At 49.8% G+C, this 15,120-nt stretch overlaps 1 protein-coding gene across 2 annotated transcripts in view; it reads right to left on the reverse strand.

Annotated features, from left to right (window-relative positions):
* Positions 1-12,861: 12,861 nt before the first annotated feature.
* The window catches only part of SHD (Src homology 2 domain containing transforming protein D), a 28,408-nt gene continuing 26,149 nt past the window's right edge, over positions 12,862-15,120 (reverse strand). For both annotated transcript variants that reach the window (XM_063146969.1, XM_063146968.1), the window contains one exon: positions 12,862-13,065. In XM_063146969.1, the coding sequence (XP_063003039.1) occupies positions 12,879-13,065 (187 nt within the window). In that variant the 3' untranslated portion in view covers positions 12,862-12,878. The remainder of the gene's footprint in view (positions 13,066-15,120) is intronic.

The raw sequence follows: 15,120 nt of genomic DNA on the forward strand, positions 1-15,120 counted from the left end.
CTAAGGCCCAGGCCTTAAGGTGGAAGCAGGCCACGGCCTACTTCCGGCTTGAGGAGGGGCCTCAGTTGAAGCCACCACCTGGACCACTAGAGATGCAGGTAAGTGGGGGGAGGGGGGCTTACCTGGCTCCACCGCCGCTGCTGTAGTTCATGTGGCGACGGCAGCGGAGTCAGGTAAGGGGGGCTTACCTGCGTCCATCACGGTCCGGGCGGCGGTTGTACTGCCTCTGCAAGCGGCAATAGCAGGAAATGCATGAGGCCCATTTTGCCCCCCATTTCGCATCCACCACATACCCCAGCATCGTTCCAGGGAATTATGGGAGAAGGGAGGGAAGGAGGCCCTGTTAATTGGAGCAGGAGGGGGAAAGAGAGGGGGGATGTGGCAGAAAGAGAGAGAGGGGGAAAGGGTGAGAGAGGGGATGGCAGAAAGAGAGAGGGGGGAAAGGGTGGCAAAGAGAGAGGGGGTGGCAAAGAGAGAGAAAAGGGGGCAACAGAAGAGGGGATGACACAGAGAGAGAGAGGGATGTGGCAGAAAGAGAGAGGGGGAAGGGTGGCAAAGAGAGAGAAAGGGGTTAGGGGAGAGGGTGGAAGAGAGACGATTGTACAATAAAAGACAGGAGAGTCTGACACATTCTTCAGCCACCTCCCAAAGAAGGGAAGCACAAGAACCTCGAACGCAGTCCATGAGAATTCCTCCGAAACGTTCTTCACTTTCAGCTTCTTTTCGAAAGCCATTTCTTTTCTATCCAATTGAACGGGAATGGTGGTGGTGGGGAGACCTTTTAGTTACAGCACTCATTTCTATTTAGTAAATAAATAAATAAAGTGTAATAGGGAAAAAAAAGAGAATTAAATTAGAAACAGGAGAGGGGAGAGAATTTGGTGGGCACCGAAAGAGGTGCCCACGGGCACATCGGTGCCCACGGGTGCCACGTTGGAGATCCAAGTGTTATAAGGCACTGTAATAAAATGTCTAACATTTTTTCCTCCCACCTTGCTGAGATTTTTCCCTCTCCCCCAAATCTCTCCTCCCCACCCCACCGCCAACTGCTGAATTCCAAAGCGTACCCCGTACGGAGTGCTGATGAGATTCGGAACTAATTAAAAAACACCTGCAATTCATTTCTTCCCAATTGCTGCCGTTGTTTTATTCATCTGGCAAGTTCCAACCCGTGTTCAAAGGCTCCGAAGGGTCGGTTTTTTCCGCTTTTCCAAAACGGGGCCCGTGTAGATATATATCCGCTCCCACCGCCGTGTTGGCGACAATTTTGATTAGACCAGCTGCTCTGTAACAGACTGAGCCCCCGGAGGGATTGATCTGCGCTTTGTATTTCTGACAATGACAAAATTCTCTTTTCCCTCCATCCCTTTGCAAACAGCTCTGTGCGCTCCCTCGCTTTCATTTACTAGCAATCAAAATGTGAAAATTAGGCAGGATGGAGCAGGGAGAAAGATCTCCCCCCCCCTCCAGAAAAGATTGGAGGGAGGGGAGGGAGGGAGGGAGATTTCTCCCCCTCCCCTCTAATGAATTGCTTTAAATCGCTTGCAATGGCACCCCACTGCGACATTTCCTTTCAGCGTCTGGTTTCCCAAAGGGGACCAAACAGATGCCAGTTTGGAATGATTAATTCCACACACACACACACACACTTTTCTTCCTTTCTCATTCCTCCTGCTATGCCAACATCATCTGCTCATTCGGAGAAGATGGCAGTCAGATGTGGCGAGTGAAAAAAGAAAACCCACAGCCCAAATGTGCAGTCTGCAGGCAGGCTCTCACCAAGTGGGTCGTACTGGTTATTTTTCTAAAGGGATGGGTGCTGGGGTTTAGAGATGTCACACCTTCTGATGTGGACGTCCCTCCCCCTAAATCCCAAACGGGCTTGGATAGAGGTTTTCAGCTTGTGATTTCTCAGGAGTAAGAGATAAGCCATTTAGATGTGCTCAGAGGCACTCTTGGAGAGATCATAGAATCATAGAATAGCAGAGTTGGAAGGGGCCTACAAGGCCATCGAGTCCAACCCCCTGCTCAATGCAGGAATCCACCCTAAAGCATCCCTGACAGATGGTTGTCCAGCTGCCTCTTGAATGCCTCTAGTGTGGGAGAGCCCACAACCTCCCTAGGTAGCTGATTCCACCGTCGCACTGCTCTAACAGTCAGGAAGTTTTTCCTGATGTCCAGCCGGATCACCTCCAAACGTAACAAAATCTCTGCTAATTCAGACGTTCTGTTCAAATAGTGGCCATGCAGGTCCCGGCACCAAGCCCACATGCAGAATATGAGCGCAACAGCACCCGGTGTGACGATTCCCACGCGCCAGCAGCGTGGTGCAGCTGCTAAAAAGGCCAATGCGATTGCAGACCGCATTTCTAGAGACACCGCTTCCAAGCCCCTGGGAGGAATCGTTCCGCTCTGTCCTGCATTCATCAGACCTCATCCGGAGGAATGTGTGTGGTTCTTCACGCCACACTTTAAGAAGGACACAGACAAATTAGAACAGAGGAAAGCAACAAAGATGGTTAGAACGTATGGACAAAAATCCTCTGAAGAAGAGTTGTCAGAACAAGGCCCCTAAAATCTCAAAGCTGGCCTTGTACAACAGAACGCTCCAGGCACTCTTGAATGAAACGGATTATCTAGATCCATTTCAATCGGGTTTCAGGCCTGGTTTTGGAACGGAAACTGCCTTGGTCGCCCTGTGGGATGACCTCTGCCGGGAGAGAGACAGGGGGAGTGCGACCCTGTTGGTTCTTCTGGACCTCTCAGCGGCCTTTGATACCATCGACCATGGTATCCTTCTGGATAGGTTGTCTGAGCTGGGAGTTGGAGGTACTGCGTTGCAGTGGTTCCGCTCCTACTTGGATGGCCGATTCCAGAAGGTGGTGCTGGGGGATTATTGTGAACCGCCCAGAGAGCTCCGGCTATTGGGCGGTATAGAAATGTAATAAATAAATAAATAAATAAATATTGCTCTGTGCCGTGGCTCCTAAGCCATGGGGTTCCGCAAGGCTCTATCTTCTCCCCTATGCTGTTTAACATATACATGAAGCCGCTGGGGGAGGTTATCCGGAGATGTGGACTGAGGTGTCATCAATATGCGGATGATACCCACCTCTACCTTTCCTTTTCATCAAACCCAGGTGAGGCAGTGACTGTTCTGAACCAGTCCCTGGGCACGGTAATGGACTGGATGAGGGCTAACAAACTGAGACTTAGTCCAGACAAGACGGAGGTGCTGTTAGCGGGTGGTTCATCTGTCCGGCAAGGTGATGTTTGCCCTGTCCTGGACGGGGTTGCACTCCCCCTAAAGGATCGGGTCCGTAGTTTGGGGGTGCTCTTCGATCCAGAACTGTCACTTGAGGCACAGGTGAACTCAGTGGCAAAGAGCACCTTTTATCAGCTTAGGCTGATATACCAACTGCGCCCTTATCTGGACAGAGATAGCCTAGCTACAGTTATCCATGCTCTGATAACCTCTCGTTTGGATTATTGCAATGCGTTATACGCGGGGCTGCCTTTGAAAACGGTCCGGAAGCTTCAGCTGGTACAAAACAGGGCAGCCCGTTTACTAACAGGGACTGGCCGGCGAGATCACATTACGCCAGTCCTTTTCCAGCTTCATTGGCTGCCAATCCAGGCCCGATTCAAAGTGCTGGTATTGACATTCAAAGCCCTAAACGGTTTGGGGCCAGGTTATTTGAAGGAACGCCTCCTCCCGTATGTACCTGCCCAGACCTTAAGATCATCTACAGGAGCCCTTCTCTGTGAGCCCCTGCCAAAGGAAGTGAGGCAGGTGGCTACTAGGAGGAGGGCTTTCTCCGCTGTGGCACCCCGGTTGTGGAATGAGCTCCCCAGAGAGGTCCGCCTGGCGCCTACACTGTACTCCTTTCGTCGCCAACTGAAGACCTTTTTATTCTCTCAGTATTTTAACACTTAATTTTAACTTAAATTTAAATTTTACTGTTCTAACTCTGTATTTTAATCTTATATCAATTTTGCTGCGTGGTTTTTATCCTGGTTGTGTTTTTTATACTGTATTTTGTATTTGTGCCTTTAACCTGTTGGTTGTTTTATTATGGTTTTAATTTTTGTGAACCGCCCAGAGAGCTTCAGCTATTGGGCGGTATAAAAATGTAATAAATAAATAAATAAATATATTTGTGCTTTTAACCTGTTGGTTGTTTTATTATGGTTTTAATTTTTGTGAACCGCCCAGAGAGCTTCGGCTATTGGGCAGTATAAAAATGCAATCAATCAATCAATCAATCAATAAACAAATGACACATAAAATTAGGGCTGGCTCCAATTCTTCATTATTATTATTATTATTATTATTATTATTATTATTATTATTATTATTATTTATCCCCAGCAATTTGACTCCAATCTACTCAGGGCTTTCAAGTTAGAATTTATTTATTAATAAAAACATTTATATCCCACCCTATATCACAAGGATCTCAGGGTGGCATACAGAAAAAACCATACGTATAAAATAGAACAGTAAATCGACAATTACAAAACAAATGAAACCATTCAGATGTTGAAACCAGTATGAAATTTAAAAACAGCAAAATCCAATTAAAACAAGACAGGGTGCATCTGTTGTGGCCCAGGGGTTACAGCTATCAGACTGGGACTTGGGGGACCCGGGTTCTAATCCCGAGTCGGCCGCGAAGCTCGTTGGGCGGCTTTGGGACGGTCACCGACCCTCCGCCTGACCTACCTCACAGGGCTGTGGAGAGGATGGAATGAAGAGGAGGAGAACCATACACACCGTCTTCGGGTACGTGAAGATGGCCTAGTAGGCCCCTTCCAACTCTGCTATTCTATGATTCTATGAAAGAACTGGGCATGTTTAGCCTGGAGAAGACTGAGGAGAGATATGATAGCACTCTTCAAGTACATAGAGGAGGACCAGGATCTCTTCTCGATCCTCCCAGAGTGCAGGACACGGACCAATGGCCTCAAGGGACAGGAAGCCAGATTCTGTCTGGACAGCAGGAAAAATGCCCTAACGGTTAGAGCAGTATGACAAAACATCAGGAAAAACGCCCTGACAGTTAGAACAGTACGACAATGGAACCAGTTACCTAGGGAGGTGGTGGGCTCTCCCACACTAGAGGCCTTCATTCAAGAGGCAGCTGGACAAGCATCTGTCAGGGATGCTTTAGGGTGGATTCCTGCATTGAGCAGGGGGTTGGACTCGATGGCCTTGTAGGCCCCTTCCAACTCTGCTATTCTATGATTCTATGATTCTATGAAGAAAGGTGAGATATAAATGTAATGACGGATGGATGGATGGATGGATGGATGGATGGATAGATGATAGATAGATAGATAGATAGATAGATAGATAGATAGATAGATAGTCCCATCCAGAAAAGCCCAAGTATGCAGGAAGAGAAGCAGAGGAAGAGGGAGTGAAAGGGAATACATCTCGTCATGGAAGGATGCAGGATCAAAACAAGCCAAGAAGGAGGAATGGCCGGAGACACCACCACCACCGGCGTTCTGAGCGGAGGAAAGCTAATTGTTACAGACAGATGAGCCCCTGAGCCTATCAATAATTCAGGCCGGAGAAGTGCTGGAGCATGTCGGATTAATAATGGATCAGACAGCTGGGGCCCCCGAGTCGCCCCACAACTGGGGCGCTCGACTAAAAATACCCGCGGCTCAGCTCCGATGCCTTCTGACTGCTTTTCAGCTCCAATTAGCCGACAAAAGGCGACCCCGGCGGCGGGCGAGGGGATCCGGGCCGCGGGGGCATCTCAGGGCGCTTCGGGGGCTAACAAGGGGGAACACAGCAGTGGGGAGGGGAACGGGGTGGCTGGCTGCATCCTTGATGGTCCAGGGAGGAGGAAGCACCGGCAACTGTGCCTTCCCCAGAGGTTCACTTCGTCAAGCAGGCCCAGATGAGATCTTTGCGATCCGAACCTGGCCCAGTTTCAAAATGACGAGAGCCTTCTGGAAACTACAGGGGTTCATAGAATCATACAATAGCAGAGTTGGAAGGGGCCTACAAGGCCATCGAGTCCAACCCCCTGCTCAAGGCAGGAATCCACCCTAAAGCATCCCTGACAAAGGGTTGTCCAGCTGCCTCTAGTGTGGGAGAGCCCACCACCTCCCTAAGTCACTGATTCCATTGTCGCACTGCTCTAACAGTCAGGAAGTTTTTCCTGATGTCCAGCCAGAAACTGGCTTCCTGTAACTTCAGCCCGTTATTCCGTGTCCTGCACTCTGGGAGGATCGAGAAGAGATCCTGGCCCTCCTCCGGGTGACAACCTTTTAAGTATTTGAAGAGTGCTTTCATGTCCTTTTTAGTCGCTGCATCACACAGTCGGCACAGGGTCGCCTTGCTCCTTGGCAAGCCACAACGTCCTTCGCTGACTTGCAACGGGTTCTTCTTGCCAAAATTAAAAGGGCGTTAGATGAAGCGGATACGCCTGGCAACGGCCATTTGCTAAAACAGGGGTGGACAACCTCAGATCCTGGCTTGCACAGATGACCGTGCCCCTTCCCCTGGCCACGCCCTTTCCACCAATCATTAGGCCATGCCCCCTTTCCGCCAATCATCTTCGTACTTGTGAGCTTTCTCAGGGGCATCTGGCTACCCCCCGTTGGAGACAACATACTGGGTTAGACAGACCTTTTGGCCCAATCCAGCAAAACTTTTCTCACATTCTTCTCCGTTTTCCTTATTCTCACCGGGTTGGCAAAGGCCGGCGCACTCGCGGTTTAATCTCCAAGCCCACAGAGAGATTTTGGGTGAGAATCTGCTCGAAGGTCGCTGCCGTCTGTCCCCTCCTAATCCCGGATTAGGGAGACGGCCTCCTTTACATACAGAGCCATCTGAACACACTTTGGCGGGTAGAAAAGCGAAGTAGCACCCTTCCCTCGTTCCCTGTCTCCGACAGTGGTCAGCCAAATACCTACGGGACACTCACAAAGCCACGAAGTTTGGTTTGCCCATTTCAAACCTGTACGATTCCAACCAACCATTACGGCACGCAGCCTCTGGGAGACCTGCCTTCCGTGAATTTCTCTATTACTCTTTTCTTTTCCTCCGGGCTAGTAGCTAACATCATTTCTTGTGGCAGTGAGTTCAATGAATTAGTTAGTCTATCTTCCATATAGATTGGAGGTGGGAGGTGTATTCTTTTAAAAATAAATAAATAAATAAATTAGGTGTTAAAATCAAATCATTCCTTCTATTTTCAACGTCCAGGTTGTGCGTGCTGATCTTTCTGCAGCTAAATACGAGAGAGAGTTATCGCCAGGCTTCGAGTGGGGGCGGGGGCTTACTCCACACTGTAAAACCCGGTCTACTCTAATCTGTATTGTTCGTTAGCAGTTTTCCTACGTGATTTTTATTAATATATTGTAACGGACACGGGACAAGGGAGATAGCTGGAGACGCAGAAGATGGTATGGACGGTACCTCTTAACTCTTGCTGGGATCCTCCTCCTCCTCCTCCTCCTTAAAACATGCTCAATTGTCAGGAAATTCCAGAATCAGGAAAAGACCGCATGACCTGGCAAAGGCCGTCATGTTCTTGTGGAAAAACCGTCATGAGCGAGGAAAGAGATGGTAACAGTGGTGGTGGTGGTGACCTAAGCCTTAAAATAATGACGACGCTGCAATCTAAGCCTCCCCACCCCCATTTTTGGCCAGACCCAGGGCTTCGCATCTTTTATCTACTGATTTCCCATCCTCACCAAAAAAAAACCACCCCTGCGCGACTGTTTACTGTCAATATATTCAGAGTAGAAAAGGCTGAGTCAAGCTATTCAGGCTTACGGAAAATGTGCTTTATGTCCCGAGAAATCAATGGAGCCTCCACCACTGACTGGTTCTCTCTCTCTCTCTGGTTCTCTCTCTACCTCTCTCTCTGTTTCTCCCCCACCTTCCCTCAAGCTGGACTTCTGTCTCAGGGGGATCGTAAATAGGTCCTGGCTGGTTTTGCTGATGGCAGCACCTTTCGTCTCCGGCCTCTTAAAATTAAGCAGAGTGCTCACACACACACACACACACACACCCCTTTAAAATCAACATTTCAGTGCTCTTAGATTAAAAAGGAAGATCCACCCTATCTGGTTTTCTCCCCTCAAATCTGTGAGTTTAGTCCAGTGGGTGGAAGATGGCACTCCGCACATAGAATCATCGAATAGTAGAGTTGGAAGGGGCCTCTAAGGCCATCAAGTCCAACCCCCTGCTCAATGCAGGAATCCACCTTCAAGCATCCCTGGTAGATGATTGTCCAGCTGCCTCTTGAAGGCCTTTAGTGTGGGAGAGCCCACCACCTCCCTAGGTCACTGGTTCCATTGTCGTACTGCTCTAACAGTCAGGATGTTTTTCCTGACGTCCAGCCGGAATCTGGCTTCCTGTAACTTGAGCCCCTTATTCCGTGTCCTGCACTCTGGGAGGATCGAGAAGAGATCCTGGCCCTCCTTTCAAGTCTTTGAAGAGTGTTATCATGTCTCCCCTCCGTCTTCTGTTCTCCAGGCTACACATGCCCAGTTCTTTCTGTCTCTCCTCAGAGGGCTTTGTTTCTGCAAAAATTTTTGTTTCCTCAACAGTACCTTTGCCACAAGCAATGCTTCCCGACTAGAAGGCCCGGCCGTGGGAATTATATTAACATCCAAAATGTCAGAGGTGCAAAACAAAGTCAAGAGAAGATCTGAGCATATCCAGAGTGCCTTCTCCCCTTCGACGCTTGGGGGACTGCCACGTCTGGGTCTTGCAGATTCAAGCATCGAGGCTCATCTGCCACAGAAATTAAGCAGTCAACGGTCAGTCATTAAGATGGATAAAAAAAAAATACTTAGTGCTTGTATCGGGGTCAAAGTAGCAACTGAGAACGGTCAGTCTGAACAGTTTTTGGGGGGAGGTGGTTTAAAGTGAAACAGGGGGATGAGTCTGCTTCCCCTTCTGTCATATTTTTGGGGCAGGAGTGGTCTGGGTTTCAGGAGTGATGGGACAAATCCTTCTGCTTCTGCCCACCAAATAGGAAAACAGCATCATTCTGCAACAATAAAATGGTAGCTGCCAACCTGGGAGGACGATAGTACATCAACCAGTTTCAGATACCTCCTTCCAAACAGACAAAATTGCCCTTCATTTTTGACCTCCAAAGAGCCCCCTCCAAACAGCTGAAACGCCCTGCATTTCTTACTAGCAGGTTAGAACCATGGCGGGTGAGGTGATGATGAAGCTTTCAAGTTTGGCTGGAAAACGCGGTTGAGGTGACTTACAACCGCCTTGCTGCAGATCAGCGTGGTGTAGAGCCAGCATGGTGTAGTGGCTAGAATGTCAGACTGGGAGTCGGGAGATCCGGGTTCGAGTCCCCCACTCGGCCATGGAAACCCACTGGGTGACTTTGGGCCAGTCACAGACTCTCAGCCCAACCCGCCTCACAGGGTTGTCGTTGTGAAGCTAAACATGGAGAGGAGGAGGATTATGCACGCCGCCTTGGGTTCCTTGGAGGAAAAAAACGCGGGATATAAATGCAATAATAAATAAAATAATAAAATAAGGGAGTTAATGGCACGTGCGGCATCGGTATCAGCGACTTCGTTATCTGACCCTCTGTCTCTCTTTGTCACTAACCAGTTCTCTTACAGGCCTCAGTTTTATCAGGCCTCCAGTAGGAAATTGTACCATTTGGCTGCTAAGGAGGAGGGGGGGCGCTTAAAAAACACACAGCTCACGTGAACAACAAAGTGACGTCTGCGTTTGTGTATTGGGGAAAGCTTTTTAGCACAGGCACGACTCCCCACCTCAATTGGCGGTGGCGCATTTGCAGCCCAGGGACCGCCAAGCTTGCCATAATTTTGATCTCTGCCTCTTTCACCTTGAAGTGACAGGAGATGCGATTGGCGGGGAATCGCTGGTTTCTATGGAGACAGGTGTCCTCCAGGAGAAGGGCTTGGGATGGAGCCAGGGTGACTTGCGTGCGTGCGTGTGTGCGGAGACAGGCACAGAGGTGAGTCAGACGGCGGCTCTCGTGCAAAAGGAAAGAAAAGAAAAGGCAGTTTTGGTAGCTGTCAAATTATTCCGGTCGTACAGCACCCGGTTGAGACCTCGAAAGAGATAAAGAAATTGCCGAATCCATAAAGGCATTGCCCTGCCCCATTGTGCTACTGCTTCCTAACACCAGAGAGACCTCAGTTCTTCCCCAGGGAGGGCTGCCGAAAGAGAGGGGGGAAGAAATGGAGACTGTGGAACCGCAGCACTGATTTTTTGAAAGAGTTTCCCCCGTCGGCTCAGAACACAGGCCCATAGAATCATAGAATAGCAGAGTTGGAAGGGGCCTACAAGGCCATCCAGTCCAACCCCCTGCTCAAGGCAGGAATCCACTCTAAAGCATCCTTGACAGTGGTTGTCCAGCTGCCTCTTGAAGGCCTCTAGTGTGGGAGAGCCCATAACCACCCTAGGTCACAGATTCCATTGTCGCACTGCTCTAACAGCTAGTTCAGAGAGTCCCACCTGCCCACAGAAGCCAGTCCGGTTGTGATTTCACAAGCAAGGCATGATGGGAATATCCCTAACCCATTTTTAATAGGGCTGTGCTCCGCTTCTCTTCGGTTCGCAGAAGCAGTAGTGAGGCGGCCTGATTCGCCTCTGGAAAAGGCGGAGGCGAAGAGAGTCGGGGGGCTGCGGATCGAGGCGAAGAGGATCGCCTCAATCCCAAGCTCCAGACGCAGGTAAGTGGAGGGGAGGGGGACTCATCTGGCACTGGCGCTGCCGCAGTCCCTGTGGCAATGGCGATGGAGCCAGGTAAGGGGCCAGGGAGGAGGGAGGCTTACCTGCGTCCGTCATGGGCTTCAATTGAGGCCCCGGTTGAAGCTGGAAGTGAAGGCTGAGGCCTCTTCCGGCTTCAAGACGGGGCCTTAATTGAAGCCCACGACAGACTGCGACGGACGCAGGTAAGGGGGTGGGGGGATTGGCCTACCTGGCACCGCCACACCACTGTCCATGTGGCAAAGGCGTATTTGTTTCATCCTTAAACCCCATTCTGAGAGAAACTACAGCAGAACTTTCATTGCTAACCAGTGGTAGGGAACTTTTTCCTATTGAGAATCATATTCCTTACAGGGCTAGCGGTGGATGGCGTCAGAGTCAAAATCGCGGCTGGGAATATTTCATCAAGTGCTCAATTTGCGTAAAATTTCAGGAGTTAAAGACCATTTCTGCCTGCAATTTTGCACAAATTGCTCCGTGGTGAGCCCGCGTGGCCTAGTGGCTAGAGTGTTGGACTGGGAGTCAGGAGATCCGGGATCAAGTCCCCACTCGGCCATGAAAACCCACTGGGTGACTTTGGGCCAGTCACAGCCTTTCAGCCCAACCTACCTCACAGGGTTGTTGTTGTGAGGATAAAATGGAGAGGAGGATTATGTATGCCACCTTGGGTTCCTTGGAGGAAAAAGGCGGGCTATAAATACAATAAATATTTGCCACTTCAGTTTTGCGCAACTCCCAATTTCCATAAATATTCCGAGCTGCAATTTTGCGCAAATCGGGATTTGCGCAAATAAAAAATCCCCGGTGTCAGGCAATGAACGGTCTTTTCCATCTGTACTTGATCCTTTTAACTGGAGATGCTAGGGACAAGACCTGGGCCGACATGCAAAGCTAGGGTGACCATATGAAATCCCCTCTTCATCGCACCAGTTAAAGCTGCAGGAGCCCTGCCCTCTTTTAAATCTGGTCACTCTAGTGTAGCTCCTGCACCTTTGACTGTTGTGATGAAGAGGAAATTTCACCAGGTTCTCCATATATACAAATGACACCTGCTGAAATTCCCTTTTCAATACAACTGTTAAAGATACAGGAGCCCTGTCCTCCTTTTCATAGGGTTACCCTATGCAAAGCACACGTTCTATCAAGTTTTTAGAGGCAAGTAGCTAGACCTTAAGAATGACATGAAAAAAACTGAGCGTCTGTGAAAGCTCAGGAACCAAACACATATGAGCTGTGCTTTGGGGGATCGCAAAGCGACGCTTTAATTCTTCTCAGGTCCCACATGTCGTACAGAAGGAAAAAAAATAGCAGCCCCACAGGCTAGCGAAGAAAGAGACCAATGCAGCCATGTGGACTGTGGAGTTTAATGCAAAGCCGACACCGTCGCGGTGAAGGAAACAAGGAGGGTTATATTGCACCAGGACACAGGACAGACGGAGGGGAAGTTCTCACGCACAGACGCCCAAGTAAACAGGTGACAAGGAAGAGGAGAATCGCCGAGACGAAGGGGCGAGGAGGGACACAACTCGTCCAGGATCCGTGGAAGTGTTAATGTTAATGTGAATCGGACTCCTCTCCACATTTAGTAACGGGGGGAAGCATCTCCTTCGCCCTGAATGCACTGCGGGTTTCCTTCCCCGTACTAAAAGTTCCGGAGGAGAAAAATTGGGAGAACAGGGTGTCGTGGGCGGAATGGGCAACATGCAGCCCCTGCAATTCACACACACCCCCCACGGGTGCCCCCCTGTTAGAGCCCCTCAACCACTCCAGGGCACCTTGTAAAAGCTCAGCTCCCCCATCAGTTTATGCAAACAAGATCAGCTACGCAAGAGCAAAGCTGCACGAGCCAACGAGGGGCGCTTTGCCAGATTTCCCGTGAGCTCGGAGGAGGACCGGTGACGTCAGGAAGATGGGTTGGCGGTTCGGCATCGAATTGGCACCGTTATTGCTTGAAAACAGGAGAAGGGGAGTGTGTGTGCACGCCCACGCCCTCCAATGCGAGAACCCCGAAAGAACGGGGAGAGATTGTCTGCGAGTCACCTCAACGAGACCCCTCTGGCTGCCCAGACAATCTTCATGCCGGTCTCTTTGGATCAAATCCAGCCATGCTGCCCCCTGCAGGCGGGAGGCCGTGCTACAGAGTCTGAACGGCCACCGGGTAGAGCAAAGACAGGTTCTCCGCTCCCTTGACGGGCAGCTCTTGGGCCGTGTAGTGGTGGATGACCTCTGGGACGCTGTCAAACGGGGCGCTGTTTTGGCCCAGGACGTATTTGTTCTCCTTGCTCCGGGTGAACTTCATGTGCATGAACCCTTGGCTGCTCCTAACGGAGAAAGGGAAGAACTGAAGTCAGTTGCTAATTCAGAGGCTCGCCAAGGTCAACTGAGAACGTATCACAGTTGTTACGGTTGAAATGCAGGGCGTTTTGTAGCCAGGGCGTAGCAGGAAAGACAGGGAGCAGGTGAGTTGTGTACCTGTCCTACCTGCTGCTCAGGTGTTCTCACCTGTGGATGGGCAACCAAGGTTCTGGTCTCCTTTCTAAAGGGTTCTTGATGTTTAAACCAGAACACACGGATGGACAGCCCTACAAATACAGGACATCTAGAAACGGAGGGCAGTCCTCTGAAAAGGAATTTACGTGGCCACACTACATTGCCTCCCCACGTTTCCAGAAATGGGGCACCTGCAGTTAGGTAACTTTAGGTTCTGGACATAATATCTTACAACCCCCCATTAGAAACGTACGAATCAACAAAAAACATGTTCGCCCAAATTCTCCATTTCAAAACACATTCCAACTCAACTCCGTATCAGTACGAACTTCTCAACGCGCATTTTCCAAATGGACGCGTTTTGGGAGGGTTCTCCCCCCCTCCCACTCGAATCACAGCGCAAGTTTGGAAATGCACGGACGTCGGCCATAAAGCGCGTTCAAGTCCGCGTTCAGTCTGGAAGATGCGAACCGGGTGAAATCCTGATCAAAGGTAAACAAAAACGAATTCCTAATACGTCCTGAAATATGGATCACTTGCTTCAAAATGTGGTTAGCCCTGCTGCATTTGGGAGGGGGGGGGCCTCTTGTTCCTTCTGCTCAGTGTGTCCCAAATTCCAACCCTGACGATGCCACCACTAAAAAGGTCCCGTTCCAGTTCCCGGTTGACATACACTTCACCTCATTTTTTTTATTTATTAATTCTACTTGCGGGTCGTCCAATAGTCGAAAATAGTTAATGATGGGGAGACCCAGTGGAGAGACTCCACCAAGGTCTACAGGTGTTTCTCTGAGCTTCCAGATCCCAACTCAAGTCAGGCTTGAAAAGGTAATTTCCAACCATTTAAATTTTTGTGAACCACCCAGAGAGCTCCGGCTATTAGGCGGTATAGAAATGTAATAAATAAATAAATTGGATCACACAGCTCCTGAGTGGGCATGTGTATGGCAGGGGCAGATTCCAAAAATGCAGAATGTCCCTGGTTAAGAACCATTAGGAGTCTAGGTAGGTTTTAATTATGTATTTCCTGTTCTCTGGCACCCATATTTTCCCCTCCTGGACCCTAAGGTCATTTCTCCTGGAAACCCTGCCAAAGGAATTGAGGTGGGTGTCTACCAAGAACAGGGCCTTTTCTGCTGTGGCACCCCACTGGTGGAATGAACTTCCCGGAAAGTTTCACCTGGCACCTATGTTGTGCTCCTTCCGGCGCCAGGGGAAGACTTTATTTCCCCAGCCGTTTTAGTCTTTCCACGTCTGTCGTTTTAAATCTGTGATGGCGTTTTCGATCTCTGAATTGCTGCTGCGGTTTAGATTTCGATTTTCTACTGCAGCTTTAAACTTTTCGATGGTGTCGGGTTGTTTTCGTTGATGGTTTTAATTGTTTGTGGACTGGCCGGGAAGTGCTGGCTACTGGGTGGTATCGAAGTGTAAGAAAGAGAGAGAGAGAGAGAGAGAGAGAGAGAGAGAGAGAGAGAGAGGGAAGGAAGGAAGGAAGGAAGGAAGGAAGGAAGGAAGGAAGGAAGGAAGGAAGGAAGGAAGGACAGACAGACAGACAGACAGACAGACAGACAGACAGACAGACCCTTTGGTGGATAAGAATATACAAAGAGCCCTGCTGGATCAGACCGACGGTCCATCTAGTCCAGCGCTCTGTTCACACAGTGGCCAACCGGCCAGGGATGAACAAGCAGGACATGGTGCAACAGCACCCTCCCACCCATGTTCCCCAGCAACTGGCGCACACAGGTTTACTGCCCCGAATACTGGAGATGGCACACAATCATCAGGGCTAGTAGCCCTGGATAGCCTTCTCCTCCAGGAATTGATCCAACCCCTTTGGAAGCCGTCCAAATCGGTGGCCATCACTACATCTTGTGGCAGGGAGT

The sequence above is a fragment of the Elgaria multicarinata genome, chromosome 23 (assembly GCF_023053635.1).
Source record: "Elgaria multicarinata webbii isolate HBS135686 ecotype San Diego chromosome 23, rElgMul1.1.pri, whole genome shotgun sequence".
Taxonomy (NCBI): Eukaryota; Metazoa; Chordata; class Lepidosauria; order Squamata; family Anguidae; genus Elgaria; species Elgaria multicarinata.